This window comes from Rana temporaria, chromosome 12, assembly GCF_905171775.1.
Source record: "Rana temporaria chromosome 12, aRanTem1.1, whole genome shotgun sequence".
NCBI lineage: Eukaryota > Metazoa > Chordata > Amphibia > Anura > Ranidae > Rana > Rana temporaria.
Window position 1 is genome coordinate 29,004,819 of NC_053500.1, and position 22,860 is coordinate 29,027,678.

Genomic DNA, 22,860 nt, shown 5'->3' on the forward strand with positions numbered 1-22,860 from the left:
CCCTCTCTACAGATTGACAATGCTGCTGTCCAAAAGTGTCCCTGTTGCTCCACTTCTCAGGTTGATTAGAGACACTGTAAGGCTGAGGTAATGTTGCATATTCCGATCGTAAACGTTCCTGGTATAAGCTCTCAAAATTAGGGTGCTGTAGCAACAACCAGCTGGATACTGGTATAAGTCACGGAGTAGATCTTTGTCAGCACACCAAGGATCAGCAGAAAGTGGCGTCCAAACGGGTAGTTTATTGCAAGATCACAACACAAGAAAGGTGAAACGTTTCGGAGTCACGCAGGACCCCTTCGTCGGGCATTTCATCGCATACCTAACAAAGGGGTCCTGCGCGACTCCAAAAGTCAGGTATGCGATGAAATGCCTGACAAAGGGGTCCTGCGCGACTCCGAAAGTCCGGTATACAATGAAATGCCTGACGAAGGGGTCCTGCGCGACTCCAAAACGTTGCACCTTTCTTGTGTTGTGATCTTGCAATAAACTACCCGTTTGGACGCCACTTTGTGCTGATCCTTGGTGTGCTGGCAAATATCTACTACTATAAGGCTCAGTTCACAATTCTGAATCACCATAAAACGTGAGATGCGCTTGTGATCCCTGTTGCTGTCAATGGCACCCAAATTGTGGCACAATTGTTGCCCGAAGAATCGTAGGACGACTGTCGCCCAGAAGTTCCGGAACTTCTTTTGGGTTACAGGCGTCCCACAATTTGTGTTGCGTAATTTTATGGAGATTCGTCGGGTGACAGTCGCACTGCCATTAAAACTAACAGGGATATCAAGCGCGGCGTCCCCTGTTTTTCGGCGATTCCACCCGTGATCCGGAACGCCGTGGTGTGTTACTGGCTGCATCATCAGGTAAAAATAAAGGGGGGGGGGCTTAAAAAAAACAAAACGCAGCCATCACATTTAAGGATTGGTAAGGTACAATATATATATATATTTTTTGGTTTAATACTGTTTTAATCATTTTATTTGAACACCATACCAGCATTGCCCTCTTGCCATATTTTGTTATGGATTCATACCCACTTTACTAGCACAAACCTAGGCTGGTCACTTCGGGGCCTGCAAAAAAGGTGTCTTATGTTATATTTCCCATAATTTTCATATTTCTGTGCGTGTTTCCCACACTACCTTTACAACGCACTGCACCCCCAATCTGGAGCGGATGTCAGTGTTGACACCCCGAATGCAGTATGTTTTGCCTGCACCAGATTGCGTGGTACAATACCACGCAATCGATACCACGCAATTTATTCTGTTGCTGTGTGGTTTCTTTTTGTAAGTAGTGCATGCATTACTTATGGTGCAGCCCGGCATGATTTCAGCCCACCCAAACAAATGGGCCTGAATCTCACTGTTTGATATCATCCTGCCCGAAGAAGGGGTCCCTATGTGGATCTGAATCGTTGCACTACACTGTTTGTGATCTTTCTTCAATAAAAACCGCTTGGACTCAATTGAAGATCTTTGGTGTGCTGGCGAATATATACATTGCGTCTTGTATGCTCCAGTATCCAGCCGGTGGTTGCTGCAGCGCCCAGACTTTAGAGCGCTCATTCTAAGAACGTGTGCGACGGGAATAGTGACTTATCTGTGGATCATATGTGATTTGCGCAGGAATGCGCAGATTTACGGTTATTGGTCCGATACTTTTACTCCTGCCGTGAGTTTGTTCCCAGGTCTTCTTACCTGTTGTGACATTTAAAAATTGTTCCTGCTTTTCCCATTTTGTAGAGTATAACAAAAAAAACTATAGAAACACCCAAAAAGTCAAGGCAGATGGTACCAGTACAGGAGACTATGAAAGGGAGATCTTGCCACTTGAACTTCCCAAGTGTGACTCGCCATTCCTGACTCTTCATTGGACATCGGTCTCCATAACCCTGAACATCAATGAAAGGTCACACTTTTAAGGCTAGCCATACACGCATAGATAACAAAAGAAGTCCAATAATTTCCTCCTTCCGCTTACTAAACAGAATTGATGGTGGAATCTCCGCTGTCTTTAGGAACCGCCACACATACATCTGCGTGAATACCTCAACAGTGACTACATTTGATTGGATGTAGTCACTGCCCACCTGACAATTTTCTACTCGCCTCTGCAATTTTTAAGTCTATTTTGTTGAGTCAGGTGGTGCCAGCAAGGCTACCTGTGGCTTCTATTGTAGCCAACTCAGGAATCGTCTGAAATTTGAGCTGAAGACAAATGCTGGCCAAACATGGCGCTTTTCACCAGCTTTCGTTTGCATAGATGAGGAGTAGGTTGGGGTAACTTGCCACAAGCGGTTTATACTGGGACAAAGAAAACTGGTCAATCGTCCTGATTGATTCAATCATTTTTGCTTTGGAAAGCTGGTTCTAAATGCCTGAAAATGAATTGTGTGCATGGTGTTTGTGTAGGCAAAGTATCTGTATTTAGGTTCAACTCATTATTGATTTTTATTTTTCCCCCCCCCTTTGATCTGACTATAATAAACCTGAAGTTTAAAGGTGAATATACTGGGGCTGTTTCTTCAGTGTTTGGCATATAACTGACCTGGAACAGGCTTTTTTTTTTTTTAAATACTTTTTGAGTTTTCGTGTGGAAAAAAAGGGTTACTTAATAAAGCCTCTTGGCTTTTCCCGGCTTAAACAACATACATTGTAACAGTACTAATAGATCTTATATATTCTATTGAAACAATTTATGAATATGTTGAATAGAATTGGTCCCAAAACAGAATCTTGGGTTACTCACCACTCCAGACCAGTCTGAGTACGCGAAATTTATCATTACCCTTTGGACCTGTCCCTGTGACCGTTTTTTACCCAAGCCCAAACCCTATGGTCCAAGCCTGCAAACCTCAACTTGTAAATTAAGCGTTTATGGGGGACTGTATCAAATGCTTTCTTAAAATGCAGATACACCACATCCACAGCCCTCCCCAAATCTAGATGGTTGCTCACTTCCTCGTAGAATGTTAGCAGATTAGTCTGGCAGGAACATCCTCTCATAAACCCATGCTGATATTCTTCTCCTCAGTAAAACTTTGGATGTAGTCCCTGATCATCCCTTCCAATAATTTACCCACTATTGCTGTTAGGCTGACTGGCCTATAATTCCCAGGAATGTGTCTATGCCCTTTTTTGAATATTGGTACCACGTTGGCTTTTCTCCAATCAACTGGTACCAATCCTGTCATTATTCAGTCCACAAAGATCATGAATAATGGCCTGACTATAAAGCCTCGTACACACGACCGAGGAACTCGAAGGGAGAAACATAGTTTTGCCCGTCGAGTTCCTTGTTAAGCTGTCGAGAAACTCGACAAGCCAATTTTCTCCATTCCCGTCAAGGAAATAGAGAACTTGCTCTCTTTTTGGCTCGTCGAGTTTCCCAACAGTTTCCTCGACGAAAATGTACACACGACCGGTTTCCTCGGCAAAAAAATATCTCCCAGCAAGTTTCTTGCTAAAGGAGCTTGTGATTTTTTTTTTATTTAAATCTGATAGATTTTTACTCAAAGCATTTTATTAAAAAATATCTAAAGACGGTTTTCTATTTAGGATACAGTCATTTTGTTTATACAGCATGAAACTGAGCTTAATTATGTAGCATGAGACTGTATATTCTGCAATATTTTCATTTTTTTGTAAACTTATTCAATGAAACCAAGCTTTGCAAGCTGAGACAACATGCACCGCATTGATGCATTCACACAATTTCACAGTAACCATGAGATAAAACAAAGTTCAGGAATATTCCTTTATCCCATTGTTTTGCAAATCTGTGTACACTACAAACTGTATGATTGTTTGAAAAGAAATGCACCTGTACCAGGCTCTAAGTGTGAGGAGGAAGGGCAAGCAGTAAAAAAAGAAATTAAAGATTCTAACTACCAGCAAGAATGAGTACTTATATTTAAAGAGCACCTGTCATTTCAGGTTGATCATGGCAGCACCTGTTAGCGGGCATCCACTCACCTGCTGCCTGCACGTCCCTCACATTGTTGTGTCACTGCTGCATCGCCAGCCGTCCCATTAAAGTGAATGGGACTGTCGGTGAGTCAACAGCGGGTCAGAAGAGGAGCCGCTGCGGGACAGATGAGTTGCTCTTTAAAAATTATAATTTAAATCGAGCCTTTTTACTAGCGATTTAAATCAAATCGACCCTGGGAACTTTATATGTTTCTCCACATTACCATACAGTCCAAGCTGTCCGGCAGAAAAACCTCAAGCTCTTTTAAAGGCCCCTTTTACACGGCAGCTGCCGGATTCCTGCTGCAAGATTTGGGGGATTATTGCTGCTGAAATGACCGGTTTATGTGATCAGCAGCAGGCGCCCAACCCTTTTAAACTAATAGCGGCTGACGGCCACCACTGCTGTTTAAATGTAGCTGCACACAAGTTAGTTGCATTTAGTGACAGATGTTTGAATCTGGACACCATCAGCCGGCTGTGTGAAAGGGGCCTAAAAGTTACTCTTGTTCCCACTTTGAGTCACACTTAACCTGTCAAGTAAGTAATAAAGCAAGATTACAATGAGCCTATAACTTGGGGGGGGGGGGGGGGGGGTGGTCTACACTTGCAGGTATAAATTGGGCACCTGGAGGTGCTAGTAGGAGTGTTGGGGCTCAGCGAGTTCCATCCCAATGGGTTGTTTTGCCCAATCGAAACAACCTAGTTGGCAATAGCTTTTCCCATGTTCCTTTTCTGACTATCCCAATAAATCGGTGCTTTCAGCATTTTATTAGGAACCTAATTTTTACATCCAGTGTAATAACCCTGCATTGCCATTTTCACACAGTGCTGCCAGAAGACTTTTGTCATCTCTTCCTCCAGGACTTCATGATCTGAAACTGGCCATGCACTGGCCATGCACAGCTCCAATTTCTACCGATTCTTGTAGCCATAATACCCCTTTCACACTGAGGCAGATTTCAGGAATTTTAGCGCTAAAAATGGCACATATAAAGCGCCTGCAATGAGTGCGTTCACACACGGGTGCTGCGCTTCCGGGACGTTAGAAAAAGCCCTGAAAGCAGCATCTTTGGGGCAGTTTGGGAGCGCTCCCAAAACGCCCAAGTGCTGCGACAGGGGAGTTTCTAACCACTTCTTTGGGTTTAAAGCGCCCCGGTATGAACATACCAGTAAAAGCATCGTATAATGCAAAAGGTGCTGCTACAATACAACTGTGCAAACATCCTTACCGTATGTCGCTGATCGGCGCTTCCATCGCCTGCCTGGAGCGGTCTTCTTCACTATGAACACAGCAGGGAGGGGGGCCGAGATCCCCCGCCGACAGCCAGACCATCACACACACATCGCCGTAATAGAGGATTATACCGTGTTTATATTGCAGCCCTCCTGGAAAATAGCACTAGGTCTTATTTTAGGGGAAACCCGGTAGCTCAACTGTTCCCCCCCGCAGGTCGGGAAGTTCAGGGACAAGGACATCTTCACAGGGAAGATTTCTACAGGAGCCAGCTGGACATTCTTTACTAGTGGTAAATAATGTGACTAAAACTGTACGGAAAAAATTTGTTCAACCTCAACTTTTTGTTCATTTGTTAATGAGCTGTTTTTACAGGTGAATTTTTTATTTATCACCATTTTCTTGTGCTTAAAGTTTTGGGGAGGTGGACAGGCATGTCAATGTCATCCAACAGGTTGTGCATTCTTATTGTAAATATTTTTGCAGTTTCAGGGAATTTACTCATGAGAGTAGCATGGATGCGTTTGTCGCTTATTTCTCAATCTGAAATTGCTCACTACAGTAGGTGGCTGTCATGCCCTGCTGGTTTCTATACTCGGTGACCTGAAAAAGTTTACAGATAGTTACTTTCCTGATCTGCATACTTCTTATGTTTCAGTGACTAATGCACGGTCGGAAATTCCCACAGCAAAAGTCTGACGTGAGCGTTTGAACGGAAATTCCGACCGTGTGTAGCCTCCAATTTCCGGCAACAAAAGATTGACAGCTGGTTCTCAAATTTTCAGACGGAAAATATTCCTATCCAAAAAAAAACGATCGTCTGTAGCAATTCCGACGCTCAAAATTCCGACACATGCTCGGAAACGATTTGACGCATGCACGGAAGCATTGAATTTTCTAGGCTTGTTGTACATCACTACCTTCTTGACGGTCGAAAGAACTTTTATGTGACCGTGTGTATGCAAGCCAAGCTTGAGCGGAATGCCGTCGCACAACCATCCAAGGTTTTTCAGACGAAAAATCCGATTGTATGTGGCATTAGAGTGGTGAAGCCAGAGGTTCATCATAACTGCCAGATGGCTATCTTTTATAGGAAGACTCTCTCCCCCTTCATAGAGATGGCTGAGCTGCAGTGAATAGAAATTAATGAAATGTAATTTTGATGTTTCAATAAAGTTGGCAAAAAAAGTACATTGTGTGATAAACACCAGACCTCACTTGGCATATCTGTCAGTTGTTTTGTTTTTTTGTTTTGCAATTTATTGTTCGTGATTTTATTAAAGCAAGCAAAAAAAGAAAACCACATGGCTTCCTGTGATATTCTCCATTAGATATTAAAGTGGAACATTAGTCAGAAAATGAAGTCCTGATAGATCATGATGGCCCCTTTTGCAGTAATGGCTATAAATGAGTGCCTACACACCTTTAAAGTGGTAAACCCCCCCCCAGAAGTTACACCTACAGGTAAGCCTAGATTAAGGCTTACCTGTAGGTGTTTGCCAATAAGTATACACCATTGTCTACGGCGCTTGCGTGCCGTAGACGCAGGCGCAGTAAGAGCCCCATTCGTATTTGACAGGTCCTGCGCGCATGCGTAGGAGTAATGTCATTGCCGCTCTGGCCAATCACAGCGCCGGAGCGGCGATACTCGGAAGTAACCTTCCGGGTATCTGTGAAGAGATGTCTGCGGCCGGAGGGGGAGACGAGGACGGCTTCGATTCTAAGCTAAGTAATGCATAATGAGCTAGTATGCTAGTCATACTAGCTCATTATGGCTTTGTCTTGCAGGTGTTTTTTTTTCCCCCCAAGGGTTTACAACCACTTTAAGACAGTGTAACACATAAAGGTGGCATCCAGGAATTGGGCTTTACTAATGAATGGGACTGGGGAGGTTGAAGTGTAAGTTCACCCTACAGATTTTCTGTAAAGGTGAACTTACCCTTTAATCTTTTAAGTGTTACTAAACCCACTGTAGTAAAATCAGCCTACATATGCAGTAAAGCATGCTTGTTATACTCGCTGTGGAACCTAAGGCCGCGTACACACGGTCGAACATGTCCGCTGAAACTGGTCCGCGGACATGTCCGACCGTGTGTACGGCCTAGCGGACAGGTTTCCAGCGGACAAAAGTTTCTTAGCAAGTTAAGAAACTTGTCCGCTGGAAACATGTCCGATGGTTAGTACACCTAATCGGACATGTCCGCTGGTTATGACGTGTAACCAGCGTCCCGAAATCCCGCGCATGCGTCAAATTGATTCGACGCATGCGTGGAAGCATTGCACTTCCGTGTTTGAGAACGTCGGTGTCTTCTACGTCACCGCATTCTCTGTCCGCGGGGGTTTTGGTCTGATGGTGTGTACACACATCAAACCAAAAGCTCCCAGGAGACATGTCCGATGAAAACGGTCCGCGGACTGTTTTCATCGGACATGTCTCCTCGTGTGTACGGGGCCTAAGGGGTTAATCCTCTGCATTGTGTAAAAAGGCTGTTTGATCCTGTCTCTTCCAATCCTCCTCTTCTTCCAAAGTCCCCCAAACCATCTCCTTATAGAACGGAGCCTTGGGCGTAAGCTGCATATGCTCAGTTTGGTGTATATTGGTAGAGGGTTTTTTATTTTTTATTTAAATTCCTCCTACAAGCTTTACCAGTGCTCTGCTGGACACTGAGATTGCTATATACTGCTGATGAAAAAAGGTATTTAGCAGTTTATATTTACTGAAACGATTGCAGTTCTGTGTACTGTGGAAGACCAGATATAGTGAATGCAAGGTCCTGGGTTTAATAACGCAATGAGGCCCTCCAGTTGTTCAGGGACTACGATTCCCATCATGCCTATTCATGTCTGTGAATGTCCGTTTTACAATGCCTCATGGGACATGTAGTTCCACAACACCTGGAGAGCCATAGGCAGTATAAGTATTGGTTATGGCTCGTACAGACGAGGAACGATCATACGATTTTCTGGTGGTGTGTATTCAACTTTTGACGTCGGATTCCGAGCAAATATTTCCGAATGGACAAACCCCCAAACTTTTCTCATACGGCAACAGAACAATTTTCATTTTAAAGTGTACTGTATTCGGACGAGAAATTTCAGATAAAGGCTGTGCGTGATCAGAAACTATAAATAACAAAAAAGCCCTTGTCATACGAGACTTTGTACATTATTTCTATCGGCCGAACGAACGTTCACACGATTTTTCTATTTTTCTCAAAAACGCGTACTATGGACACAATGAACAAATCCCACATCTATGCGGTATCGCTGCGATCGTCGGGAATAGGAGAATTTTAGTTTTTATGGTGATGGGTCATCATAATGGCATCAAACTAAACGAGATTAAAAAAAGAAAACTTTTGGGCCAGTTTTTCTTTGATTAAAAAAAACTAAAAACAATAGACAGATAAACCCATTAACATGTCCTACTAAGTGTATCCAGGTAGATTATACCTTCTGTTTGTTTTGTTTTTTTCAGGACAGACTGGGCTTTCATTTGGCGGCTTCACTTCCTGGTTCCCTACTGTGCATGCGTGAGTCGCGCTGCGCGATCCGTATGGTCCTTGCCGTCTTCTGGGACCTGTTTCCCCCCAGAAGACGGCTGTGTGTAACGAGTGATCGCGTGTGCCCGGTGGCGATCCCGCCCTCCGGGCACGAGAGTCGGGGGCGTGCTCTGTGGCGATCCCGCCATCCGGGCACGAGAGTCGGGGGCGAGCGCGCGCCCCTGCCCCTAGTGGCCTGCGCGAGAGCCGACGTATAGCTACGGGCCTGCCGCCGTATAACTGAGGTGGCTGGTCGGCAAGCAGTTAAACAGGTATCTGCTCCCCCCCTTCCCCCTGAAAGGTGCCAAATGTGACACCGGAGGGGGAGAGGGTTCCTAAAAGCGGAAGTTCCATTTTTGGGTGGAACCCCGATTTTAAGATTTACTGTAGCTGAAGGGGGTGAAAAGAAAAGCAGAAGAGATGACAGGACGAACTTTGCTTTCTGGAAAACTAAGACACACTCCTTAAACTTACAAGGAGTGTGTCTTATCTTATCTCAATTTTCTTACCTTCTCCCTCAACAGCCTGTGAACTTCAGCACTGTAAAGCTTCTGTCAGCCTTCCTCTCTAACTGAGCCAAGACATACTATCAAGGCTGGAAATGTATACATATTTTAACTGAAGAGAAGTGTATAATATACTGTATATGTAAAGCAATGCATAAATGACAGTGCTATACAAGCACCTGTAATAGGAAAGTGACAAGGAGAGGGGGAGCGTTTCCAACAAGTGACTGCTCTGGGCTTCAACAAAATGGCAGCCTCTAGCAAGAAGAAACCGGAGCAATGCTGGAGGCAATTTACAGCGCACACTAATTTTTGTAGCATAATTATTAATGTAGAATGCATGTTCTTTTGTTTAAATTGCTATCAAATGGTAATGGATAAAGTTCTGCTTTAGTACTGGTTCACACTGCTGTGACTTCTTATACGGCTTGCTGCGACATGCAACACAACGTCGCATGACAAGTCAAATCACATTAACTTCAATGGGTGCCATCTTAATTGCTGCGACAAGTCACAGTGATTGATACTTTTCTGCATCTTCCTTGCAACATGAGTGCCATGAACTGCAATGTTAGAATCACAAAAATGGCAAGGAAGTCATTTTTTTCTTATCTTTGACTTTGGCTACCACTTCAGAGGGTGTTGTAAGTTCAGTAATGTGTCGCACTGTATTGAGTTGTCGCATTGAAGTGGCATCAAGTCGCAATGCAAGGTCGCACTGGAAGTGGCACAACTTTGGAGTCACAGCAGAGTGTACTGAGCCTTAAATAGTGCCCCCCCCCCCCCCACAAATACTGTAGCTGCTGACTTAATTTTAGGAAACTTACCTTTCCAGGGTTCCTGTGATGTCAGCACCCCAGCTGGTTTTTGGATTGGCTGTTGGGTGCTGCTGCCGCCATTCCTGGTAAGGGAAACCATCAGTTAATCCTTTTGGTTTCACAGCTGGTTCCCTGCTAGGCACGTGCGCTTCGCTATCACCTCCCTCCCCCCCGAAAGGTGCTAAATATGGCATCGGAGGGAGGAGGAGACGGATAAGTGAAAGGTCCACATTTGGGTGGAACTCCGCTTTAGGCCTGGTACACTGAGTTTTTGTGGATTAAATGGAAAAAACTGTCAGAGCCGCTGTACTAACTATGCAAAGTTAGTATAGCCATCTCCACCACTGGTGTTCTGACAGCGGGATGACACTCCGGTCAGCGATCTCCGCCATTGGCTGGGTGGGAGCCAGTCGGATACTGGTATTCCATCATGTTCAACGAAATCCTCCCGCACTCTGGTGTTTCGCCAAAACCGGGTACTGCAGTGTAGTCTCACGGCAAAGTCTATAGTCTTGTGGCCCTCCACAGAACAAAGGGTGTTCATATGGCTAAAAACAAAGTTAAAAGAAAGGAGGGCGCACCGACCTAGTGCATTACCACTTAAATTTTTTATTAATAACAGAATAAAAGCAATAGTCCTACTCTCAAGGAAAATTGAGTAAGCGCTTATCAGACAGCTGGACTGGACCTTGCGGCACCACGGACCATTTAGGCTTTGAGGAAGGGGGTACGCCCCAGAAACGCGTCCAGATATTCCATCATGTTCGTCAGATAGAAGCTGGCCAATAGGCCGCCTTCTGTCGAACAGGGTGGCGTACACACGAGCTGAATGTCGGGTGTTTTTTTTTTTTTTTAACGTTCTATATCTCCCGACATACGGCCAGTCTGTACGTGGTTTAGGTCTGAATATTCTCATGGTATTTCTTTTGCATTGATGCTAGTGCCAAATGTCTTGCCCTTCTTTGACCTTGAGAGTATATAGTAATCTGGTCTTGTTTCCTTTTATTTAGACATTTTAGGAAATGTGTGTTCCCTCAACAAGAGATGACATTTGTTTTGCCCATATTTTGATAGAGTACACAAAACTTTAGTGGATCTGTAAAAGAAAAAAGGTTTTGATGAATCCTGTATGTAAACTAACAAGTAATTTCAAATGGCCATCAGCTACACTCGCAGGGATATGCAATTAGCGGACCTCCAGCTGCTGCAGAACTACAGTTCCCATGAGGCATAGCAAGACACTGACAGCCACAAGCATGACACCCAGAGGCAGAGGCATGATGGGACTTGTAGTTTTGTAACAGCTGGAGGTCCGCTAATTGCATATCCCTAAACCACAGGTACATTTTTTTTTTCATTGATGGGCTAGAAAATGCCTAAAAAAATAAAAAGTAAACCTTTTAGGACTTGTTTTATACAAGTGTTGCCTTCTGAAGAGTGATCCATGGTGGATCACTTTTCAGAGAATGTTTGACAGGTGGTCGGGAGGCCTAGATAGATAGATAGATATCTATCTATCTATCTATCTATCTATCTATCTATCTATCTATCTATCTATCTATCTATTTTTTTTTCACCACCTGCCTATCGCAAGTGTAATTTTAGACCTAAATAAGTAACCTGACCTTCGCTTTTGAAACTGACTGACTAATCCTATTCTAATGGCTTTGATAATCATGGAGTCAAGTAGAAGAAGCAGATCAGGTGTTTTTACTTTTAGCATTCTTTCCCGATTTGTAAATCTGATATATTATGGTCAATGGATTAGTACAGTTGCCAGGCAACTATCATTTCAAGAAGGTGCTCAACCGTTTTTGTCAGTACAGGTTGTCAATAAAGCTGTATTGAACCCAAAATTGTATATTTTGCAACTTATCAATACTTATGCGGTGGCTGCCTTTTGTTTTTCCTCTTTTGTAGGCTTCAGGGTGCAACATATTACTATAGCACCCATTCATTCATTTATTCATGGTATTCTGTGAATGTGAAAACTACAAGTACCAACAGCCTTTGCGCCTGTCAGCTTGTAGTTCTCAATAAACTACCAAGGTACTGTTGACTGCTCTCGTAGTCTGTTAAGTCTTCCTGTCAGTGTGAAACTGCTTGCCTGTATGATTTACGGACAGAAAACTTACCATGCAGGTCTCCTAAAGACTGTCGGTGTATCAGTGACCTGCTGTTCGTCGGTGCAAAAAATGGGCATTTATTTATAATTCCTTTTTTAAATTACGTTTTTTTGCTGTGTGCCAGGAGTGCAGCGATGGATATATTTCTGACGCTCTGAAGATGGACCTTCTGGTATCGTCTCCTGAAGCTACAGCGTCCTTTGCAGCCCCTCTCCCACCTCTCCTTCCCAGTCGGAGCGATTTGTATTATGTGAACCATAGGTGTGCGCAGCCTATTGCATTAGTGTGTGCACCCCAAAGCCCAAACACAAACTACCTATCTCTCACAATGTTCATTCAGAAATGGAAAGGGCTGGCAAATTACATATTTACCGACCCCTTCCCCACTTCTAAAACATCCCAGGAGCAACAGCGGATAGGAAAGGAGATAAGCTAGCACCTCTGGGGGGGGGGGTGTATGTGTGCTGCACAGGGTGCCTGGGCACACCCTGTGCGCACGCCTATGATGTGAACCTATTCACAAAATACAAAGCCTTCTGTGAATGGACAGCGGAGGGGTGGGGTTTTCGGAGGTGCTGCTGTATGAGAGAGGAGTGTCTCTCCTGTCAGTTGCTGGGAGTCTAGTGATCAGTAAAACTTTCAGTTGGATGAGAGAAGTCCACAAAGTGGCATGTACCTCGTTTGGCTTAATCTTTAGTAAGCCAGATGGTTTTGGACAGTGGCTGGATTCCTGTAATTCAGTTTAAAGGATTGGTAAGCTGCAATTAATAGCACCACGTTCACATGGGCGTACCACAGCACACATAGACACCCCCCCCCCCTTATTAGGACTTAAAGTGTAAGTAAACGCACCTATCATTTTCAGGCAAGGAAGCTGCCATCTTGGCCTATGTTAATCTTCAACTGCCATGATGCTGCACATGTGATCAGTTATGACACCAGCCATTGGATGGTTTGACAGTTTGGTTGAGAGCACAACCAATGTGACAGTTAGCAATCCCGGCATGCCGGAAATGTAACTGCTTTTTGAAACGGTTAAATCGATGGGTTTACTTCCGCTTTAAGTTTGATGAAAAGATTGGCAGACTCAAAAGTGATGTGTTCGCCTGGGTGTAATTGTGAATGTTATGAAAATTCAGATATGACTGGGATCAGTGGATCGCCTATTGTGGATTCAACATTCCAATGATCTTGCCCATTTGATCTCCATGTGTATAGCTGTTAATGAAAGCGTTGATATAGATTGTGGTCCAACACGGAGATGGACAAATCCGGGAAACAAGAACATACAAAGTAAAAATTATTTTGGCGCTTTAAAGTAGTATTAAACAAAAAATAAATGCTCAGGGCCAAAATAAAGTAATGCATGATGGGGGAGAAAATACATAATTTGAGGGCAAAGAGCATCAGCAGGTAAAGCTAGTAATGTATGCAAGTAACTAGAGTCTCAAAATAACCGTCCAAATCTATATATAATGCATACAAAAAATGAAGTGTCTGTGTGTCTGTGTGTCTGTGTGTCTGTGTGTCTGTGTGTCTGTGTGTCTGTGTGTCTGTGTGTCTGTGTGTCTGTGTGTCTGTGTGTCTGTGTGTCTGTGTGTCTGTGTGTCTGTGTGTCTGTGTGTCTGTATATATATACACAATCCAAAGCGTCCAGAGACTCTTTGAGGTTGTAAAATGAAATGTACCTAATGATATATAAAGTTTTTATTTTTTACGCTTTTTTTTTTTTTATTTAATGACCCTGTAAAAGTCTGCCATTTCTTATTTGTCTATGGCCATGAGCATTCATTTTCCTATTTGCTATGTAGTAGTGTGGTGTAGTAACGCTGTGGTCTGTTGTCCTACCATGAACCTTTTCATCACATCTGTACAGCAGAAGAGATGGATTTTGTCCATATTCAGTGAGTTATTGATCTGGGAAAACCTGCGACTTGCCATATGGACACTCAGAGGTGTATATGGGATCTAATAGATTTGACAGTAGACAGAGATCTGGTTTCTGATTGAAGCTGCTCTTTGCTCATCAGCGTTCTGTTCGCCGTTGTATTGAATAATCCCATTGATGTGTACGGTTAGCAATACGGCGATTGGCTGGACTTGCAGACATGAGCAATATCTGAGGATAGCTGTGCTTTTTATATGTTTAATTATATTTTTATTGGCGCTTGCAATACTTTCTTCAGTGGTGATAACAGCCCTGTTCTTGAAAAGTGTGCCGGTTGATCTTGTCATGTTGCGAGGGGGATGCAGGAAATCCAATCTTATTTTAAGATAAATCCTTTTGGCCTCTCCATCTTTTGGCAGCAGCTGTTTTGAAGTTATGTGGCAAGTGAGGTAAAATGGAGTCTGCTCCTGGAGAAAGACAGACCGCATTTAATAAATAGAGGGAGGGAGGTCAGAGTGTGGTGCTTATGAAACACTTTCCTAATAGGGAATGCAGAGAGCGGCCTGTGCATATGAATTACATGAAACCTGTGTTTTTACATGTGGTTTCCTCTAATGAAAAAGGCTCTTTGTCCGCATTGATTTACTGTTGAGGCAGGAGAAAAGGTCAGCCATTTAAGGCCTTCATGTCTGAGGCATGCTTTATATCTTTCTGCATGTAGTAACTGTGCTGCTGCTGCTCTGAACATACTTGTTAAGGAACACCCATATTATATTGTGAAGTCGTGACCGATGGCGATATTTGTATATTCTTAGGTCTTGATAGACTGTTAAGAATAGAAGTCATTCTTGCAGAATATTGAAGTAGGCTTAGATGCCATTTATCAAAATGCCTTCCATCTTTTTAATTCACATTCAAAGCAGCTCTGCAAAATGGCAGATGGAATTTCAGTGTTTGAGGGACCATTTACAAATTAGCATTTTCTATAAAATAGGTTATAGGCGCAAAGGAAAACACACAAATTCAAGTCCAATACAATAGAATAGGTTATAGGTGCAAAGGCAAATGCACATATTGAAGTCCAAAATAATCACAAGTACAATAGAATAGGTTATAGACGCAAAGGCTTCCTTCCGGCCACAGAAGCGTGACAAACTCTGCTGTTCAACCTTTGAGACACAGATGGACAGAGCACCCCAAGTTCACCCACATTGATGAGGATGAGTCTGTATACTTCCTATATCCTCCTGTGAGTAGCTCATTATGGGGGCTTTATTTATCTGCATATATTCTTCAACTCCTAGCTTTTTTTTTTTCTTCTCCTAATATTGCATTTTAACACACGTGTTGCAACACCCTAAGGGTCCTTTCACATGTCCGCTCCGTTCGTCCGTTTACGGACTTGTAATACATCCCTATGGGATCGCGTCCGTTAGCGGATGGAGCATCCGCTAACGTCCGCGATCATCCGCGTCCGTCAGGATCCGGTTTTTCGGACGGAAGAAAACCCTATTTTTCTTCCGGCGGAACGGATCGGATGCAGACGGACAGACGGTCCGTATTCATCCGATTCCCCATAGGGGAGAGCGGAGGAGAGACAGGCGGTCTCTGCACTGTGTGCGGGGACCGCCCTATCCGCCGACAGCTCAGCGGGGATTACGGATGATCCCCGCTGAGCCGCCGGACACACACGAAAACAGTCCGCTCCGTGTGAAAGGACCCTAAAACTGATCTGTCCAGCTCTTAAATGCTCTTTTGCGGCTGGGCTTCTCCTCTGGGTCACAGGAGTGCAATGCGTTTTGTACTCCTGTGACCTGTTTTCAGCGGAGAGCGGTATGAAGTCCGCTTTCTGGTGACGTCCCTGGAATTGGACGAGGCAGTGCATCATCCCGACTTCAGAAGTCTGGATCCGCCAGCTGCCTAGACTGATGGCCGTCTTAGCCCCTCAGCGAGCCACTGAGACAGCAGCTCCCTGCCCCTCCACAGTTCAGTGCTCCAATGAATGTGGAGGAGCACAGAGGAGAGCTGCTGATTGACAGGCAGCAGCTCTCTGCTTGGTGAGTCATCGGCAATGTTCGGAGGCTCGGTGCAGAGGCGGTGGGGGACAGATGCTGCATCCACCAAGGCAAGTATGAATCTACAAAAAAACAAGCATCACTTTTTAAAGAATGCAGCAGTGCTTCTATAATTCTCCACGCTTCAGTGAAGTGCAATGCGTTGGAGGTCAATAGATACACGTTAAAGTGCATGTAACCCCATTTGATGCATTAACAGATTTTTTACCAAGCCTTGGCACAATGGCTGCCTTGCTGAACGGGTTGGATGTCACTTTTGTGACATCTGTCCCCATACAATGTCTGCTCCTTTAAATAAAAAACTAAGCTTTCTGGACCTATATTACATGTAATGGTGGTTAGAGCTTACGTCAGTTTACATCAGACTACCTCCAATCTGTCATTTAATTTAGGGATTACATTTTTTTTTTAATTGCAGGCTTTTTTCCCCCCAGACCTTGGACAAGACTGCACATCCAGTTATATCTGGCTGCCTATAGACATGCATGGATCAGGTCTGGCTGAAAACTGACAGGAGGACCCTGATTGGACCGCCTGTGTGAATGTGGTTTATAGCTAGGTTCACACTTTGTGTATGCAATATTTTTTCTTCCAAAAGCGCTTGTTTTGTGTTTTTGCATGGGGGGTTTGCTTGAACACAACTGATTGATTATAGTGTATGCAATATAGCGTGAGCGCATTTCCATGCATCTTGTGTAGGGCATCCAGATCATTTAAAGGGGCTGCCCTACACGCAAGAAATGTGCAAAACAAGTCCCTGATCCTTTTGCAAAGTCGCGTTTTGCTGAATCTCATGGTGCTGCACACAATAGCAAATGAGTGAGGGTGAGACTTTTTTTAAATAACCTTATTATACTTGCCTGCTCTGTGCAATGGTATTTTTTCAGCCCAATCCTCCTGTTTTGTTGTCCTCCACTGGTGATCTTGGCTCCTCCTTTTTAAAAGCCCCCATGGAAATCTGCTTGCTATAGGGACGTTTGTGCGGGCATGCTCACACATGTTCTCAGACACATGGTGTGACTTGGCCCCGCCTCCCAAGAATTGACCAGCAGCAGGAGCCTTTGGCTCCCTCTGCTCTAAGTAAAGCCTGTGAATGCAGGAAGAGAGCAGACCTGGAATGCTAGCGGGGACAGTGGTGTCAGGTAAGTGTGTGTGTGGGGGGGGGGGCCTGGCAGCACAGACAGTGAAAGTTTTTTTTACCTAATGCAGACCGTGCCTACAGAACCATTTTTATAATTTAAAATCTCAAATCTGCTAAAGGGCAGTATGTCAAAGTGTGCATTCCTGACATGCACAAAGTGTGATCCTAGCCTGACTGTGACTTTTGTACCTGAAAAGCATTTTTAAAAGCAGGATGAAAGCGTGCACAGGAAAGAATAAAATACAATTCACTTGTTGGCCTTAAATATTGTAACGCCAATATATAGATGCAGGCCTTAATACCGAAGTTCTGCCACTGTCTGTGCTAAGCTTCACTCCCTTCCTGTCTAATCACAGCAGTAACTACATTTTTTAGTAGAGTGGGCAAGTGTTGCCACCTCAGTCTTGTTTTTGTGACAAGTGTGCCAAAAAAGCTCATATACTAACTTTTGGCTCTGAGCCTGGTGTGTTTGGTGACCTGCATCAAATTGCACTGCGTTTGGGGTGACATCAGAAAATAATGGAGATGCAAGCACGTCACATGTTTTGCTGCATTTCTGAAAGTGGGCAGAAATGTGAAATTCTGCCTACAATTTCAGTGTGACAAAATGCAAATGCAGCCTGAGGTTATAATTGCTGTCCGTAACACCTGTGTGTGTGTGTGTGTGTGTGTGTGTGTGTATATATATATATATATATATATATATATATATATATATATATATATATATATATATATATATATATATATATATATATATATATATATATATATATATATATATATATATAAAATAGGCAGCAAAATATTTCATTTGGTGTAAGTTCTGCTTTAACCACTTGCTTACTGGGCACATATACCGCCTTCCTGCCCAGACAAAATTTTAGCTTCCGGCACTGCGTCGCTTTAACTGACAAATGTGCGGTCATGGCTCCTAAACAAAATTGATGTCCGTTTTTTCCGTTTTTTCCCCCCACAAATAGAGCTTTCTTTTGGTGGTATTTAATCACCTCTGCGTTTTTTTTATTTTTTGTGCTATAAACAAAAAAAGAGCGACAATTTTGTAAAAAAACACAATTTTTTTATTTTTTGCTATAATAAATATCCCAATTTTTTTTTTAAACAATTTTTTTCTCAGTTTAGGCCGATACGTATTCTACATATTTTTGGTAAAAAAAAATCGCAATAAGCATATAGTGACTGGTTTGCGCAAAACAAAATAGGGGACATAATTATGATTTTTTTTCTTTTTTTTTACTAGTAATGGCAGAGATCTGTGATTTTTATTGGGACTGCGACATTATGGCGGACACTTTGACACATTTTTGGGACCATTAACATTTATACAGTAATCAGAGCTATAAATATGCACTGATTACTGTATAAATGTGACTGGCAGGGAAGGGGGCTAACACTAGGGGGCGAGGAAGGGGTTAAATGTGTTCCCTACTAGTGATTCCAACTGTGGGGGAAGGGGACTGACTGGGGGAAGTGACCGACGGCACCCGTCTCCTCTCCCTGACAGGACGTAGATCTCTGTTTACACACAGAGATCCACGGCCCTGCTCAGATACTGAGCAGTCGCGGGTCGGGTTCCCAGTAACGCGGCAGGTGCGCGCACCCCCTAGTGGCTCTGCAAGATGAGGACGTCAAATGATGTGCTCTCAGAACAAGAGAACTATCGTGCCGCCGTCAATTGATGGCGGCCGGTAGTAAGGAGGTTAAAGGGGTTGTAAAGGTTTATTTTCTAAATGGGTTTCCCTAAGCTAGTGCTTTGTTGGTTCACTTACCTTTTCCCTCGATTTCCCTTCTAAATGTTTTTCTTTGATTGAATAAAATAAAAAACAAACCTTTACAACCCCTTTTTAAGTTCACCTTTTGGGGAAAAAAATAATAAATGCACAGATTTTTGCAGGAAAAATTTGCATTTATTTTTTCCCGCAGGTGCCTGAAAAGCATTGCACTAATGATCAGTAGATGGAATGTCGGGCACCTGCAGACTCAGTAAAGCTGTCTGCCCCTTCCTCTCGTACAGGTAGATCAATGAAATGAGAGTGCCCCCTCACAGTTCATTGAGGTCTACAAGCCATCTACCACAGTGGCAGACAGTACTTGTATTCCATTCACTCACAGATTGCTGTGAATAATTGGCACAGCTTTGTGGGTGGAGCTCCGCACAGCTGCTTTACTTTTAAATTGTGACTGCTTTCACAGGGGGAGGATTTGGGTGGGGGAGGGAACTGCTGGAGCAGGTTACACATAACCCCCAATTATGGGTGTAATGTGCTCCCAAATGTCAACTTGTCCTTTTACAAGGGTCGACCTAGAAATGGCTTGGGTTGCTTTTGCTTTGACTTATCTGACCTCTGGGTTTTATTATGTCTGCGCTCTTGTGAATGTTGTAACTCAATAGCATATTTTGTGATTATCGCTAAATATATCTTAAGAATGGAGCATGTTTCAGCTGACATTATCTTGTGATCTAGTACATGTTAATTTGGTAGCCTTAGTCCAAATAACCGTTTTTAGTTGTGTATTTGGGGGGCAGACACTACAGTGTGGATTGTGTTTCAGAGTAATAATGACTTGTTTAGACATCTTGGCTCTGGCTTGCCTAGAGCAGAGCCTGCGATTTTCAATGCTTCCATTTAATTTTCTGCCTTATTAGTTCTATTGTACGTTCCAGGTAGCATTGCTTGCCAGAGGAGATTCACATTTACACCAGATACTGAGAAATGCTGCAGTAATATTAAATAGGGCTGTTCAATTTTGCAGCTATGTAATTCTGGTTTGTAGCATAGTCATAACTTTTTATGGGATCAGTCTTGATTCAGAAAAGGTTGTAGAGGTCACAGGATCCAGGATCCTGTGTCTCCGTGCGCCCCCACCTCCCGGCTGGTAATTGAGGCAGCGGCTTTGCGGCCTTCTGCAGGCCTATGCTTCCTTCTATGAAGGCCGCAGCCTCAATTACTGGCGCGTGCCAGGTCACAATTTCTTGTCGCAATTGCGACCGGGCGCCCGGATTTTGTCGAGCTCTGTCTTAATGATATTTGGCTTTGCCCCGCTCCCCATCCATTCCATTAATCTATTGGAGCTGTTGAAAGTGCTCAGTAGAACTTGGTATGGAAAGAGCCTGTGACTTTCCCCTTCCTCCCAGGATGTAGTGCACAAGGCCTATCATCTGGCCTGAGAACTGTCCCCTGTCTGATTTACCGGGAAAACATGTTACTGCAACTTCTGTCTTTTAGTAGTGAAAGGCCTCCATCACATCCCTATGTATGTGTGTAAAATAAATATATGTTATATATAAGTGTGTGTGTGTGTTTTTTTTTTTTTATATGATTATCATGGGGGACCTCAACAATCTGGGATGTGCTGGTGTATTAAGCTCTGTACTCGCCGGCCTATTGCCATCCACCATCGGCTGGATTAATAAACCATCCGACCTGTTTAATAAAAATTTACTGACGCTCGGCTTGTGTTATGCCAGCTGGTCTGACAGAAGCCCACAATTTGGCCGGCTTCTGTCGGACAAGCATGCCGGAAAACAAGCAGGCAAGTGGCTGTTGATCAGCAAGAGTGTTGTGGTGGTGGGGGCTGTCGCCCAGTCAGAACACAACAGCTCAGCAGAAGGAGATCACTGTACCAATGTCAGATCATTAGTACAGCGGCTCTGACTGGAGTTGAACATTTTTGACCTGCTGGGGTAAACGGGGGGGAAAAAAACTCGAATGATGATGTATTTTCTTTCCTGGAACCACTACTGGATCACTGTGTTGAATGGGGAATCTTTCCCAAGGAGCTGCTGTGTATTCCTGGTGGGGAGAACAGTGATTATTGCTAGCAATGTAAACATCCAACATGCTGGTTGTACCCTAGTCATAGATGAGTCGACTTGGGTACAATCAGCATGCCCATAGATGGTTACGTTTTCTAGAAGTAATGCCGCGTACAGACAGTCGTTTATTTTGTGATGAAAAAAACGACGTTTTAAATCATGACATAAAACGACGTTGCCTACACACCATCGTTTTTTCACAATGCTCTAGCAAAGCGAGGTTACGTTCACCACTTTTTTCCATTGAAGCTAGCTTCATAACTAGCTTCTGGGCATGCGCGGGTTTAAAAACGTTGTTTTAAACATCGTTTTTTGCTACACACGGTCAATTTCTGTGAAACAAAAAACGACGTTTTGAAAAATGACACACAAAATTCAAGCATGTTCGAATTTTTTTTTTTGTCGTTTTGCCCACACACGATCATTTTAAATGACGTTTTTTTAAAACGTTGGTTTTTTTTCATCACAAAAAACATCCGTCTGTACGCGACATAAGATTTGGCATACTGATGTCATCCAGGTTTAAAACAAAAATCCATTTTTAAAGTAAGGCTGGCCATGCATTATACAATTTTCATTTAGATTTACCAAAACCATAAAATATGAGGTCAAACCTAAACCTAGAACATCTGTAAGGTGAACTTAGACTGGTCCCCGGTCCCGCTGTACCTGAAGCCAGCCATCACACGCTAGGAGACATCAGGTCGCTGCTTCACCCTTCTGGGAAATTGAAATCCCCTGGCTTTTTCTTTTTCTCCCCCACTGACAGGACAGCTAGGTGGGTTTTGATTAGTCAGCTCCGACTAATTAAAATGCCTCCTATACATACCTTTTTATGAGGTAAGTTGGGACCGGGGGGGGGGGGATTGTCAGGGAAAGTTCACCTCATAGATTTTCTGGGAAATCTAAAGGTAAATTGTCCAAGAAAATTGTGTAATTATTTGCTACCTTTAAGTCAGACTGGTCTTCTAGCCATGTTTGTTTTTCATTTATCTGCTTATTTGTCACTTTTGGGGCCAGATGTAATTAAAATTGAGCCTATTAAATGCTAATGGTTTTTGTGTGACTAGGTGACACAGCGACCATGCAGGATAAAGATACTAAAATTAAGAGAACAATGTTCACCATATACCCATTTGATGCAAATTGTTCCACTAATTATATTCAAGATAATAGAATTGAGATTTTGTGATGGTGAAATGTAGCCATTGAGTCTTTGTTGCAAAGCTTGACCTTCAGGCTGCAAGTACTTGGGATGTTAGCTGAGGACTGAGCACATCCAAGCATGCCATTAATCATTTTGTATGAGGCTGAGGGCTTTATATCACCTACCTCTTTCTCAGGTAAATGTGAGTACTTTGTTTTAGCAGCAGACATTTACCTGTGCCTCTTGCACTGTAGTATTACACAAGCATAGAATCAGTAGGCAGACAATTGTTTGATCCTGTAATTTTCTATGCAGTTGTTTATGATGACCTGTCTGTGCTAAGCTTTGATTGACCATAACATCTAATTTTCTGCGTTTTTATCATTTTGTAGAGGAAATGATGGAAGAATTGCATAGCCTGGACCCTCGGCGCCAGGAATTGTTGGAAGCACGATTTACAGGAGCTGGGGTTTCAAAGGTAAGCTTTAACAGCTCATTAGGTTACATTGCATTTTTGTGTTGTACTATAGTAGCTTTAAATACATCTGTTTCAGTTCTACTTTATGCA

General features: G+C 43.3%; 1 protein-coding gene across 3 annotated transcripts in view; it reads left to right on the forward strand.

Moving 5' to 3' along the window:
• Positions 1-22,860, forward strand: part of TLK2 (tousled like kinase 2) — a 77,883-nt gene that overhangs the window by 5,165 nt on the left and 49,858 nt on the right. For all 3 annotated transcript variants that reach the window (XM_040331195.1, XM_040331197.1, XM_040331196.1), the window contains exon 2: positions 22,685-22,770. In XM_040331195.1, the coding sequence (XP_040187129.1) occupies positions 22,690-22,770 (81 nt within the window). In that variant the 5' untranslated portion in view covers positions 22,685-22,689. The remainder of the gene's footprint in view (positions 1-22,684; positions 22,771-22,860) is intronic.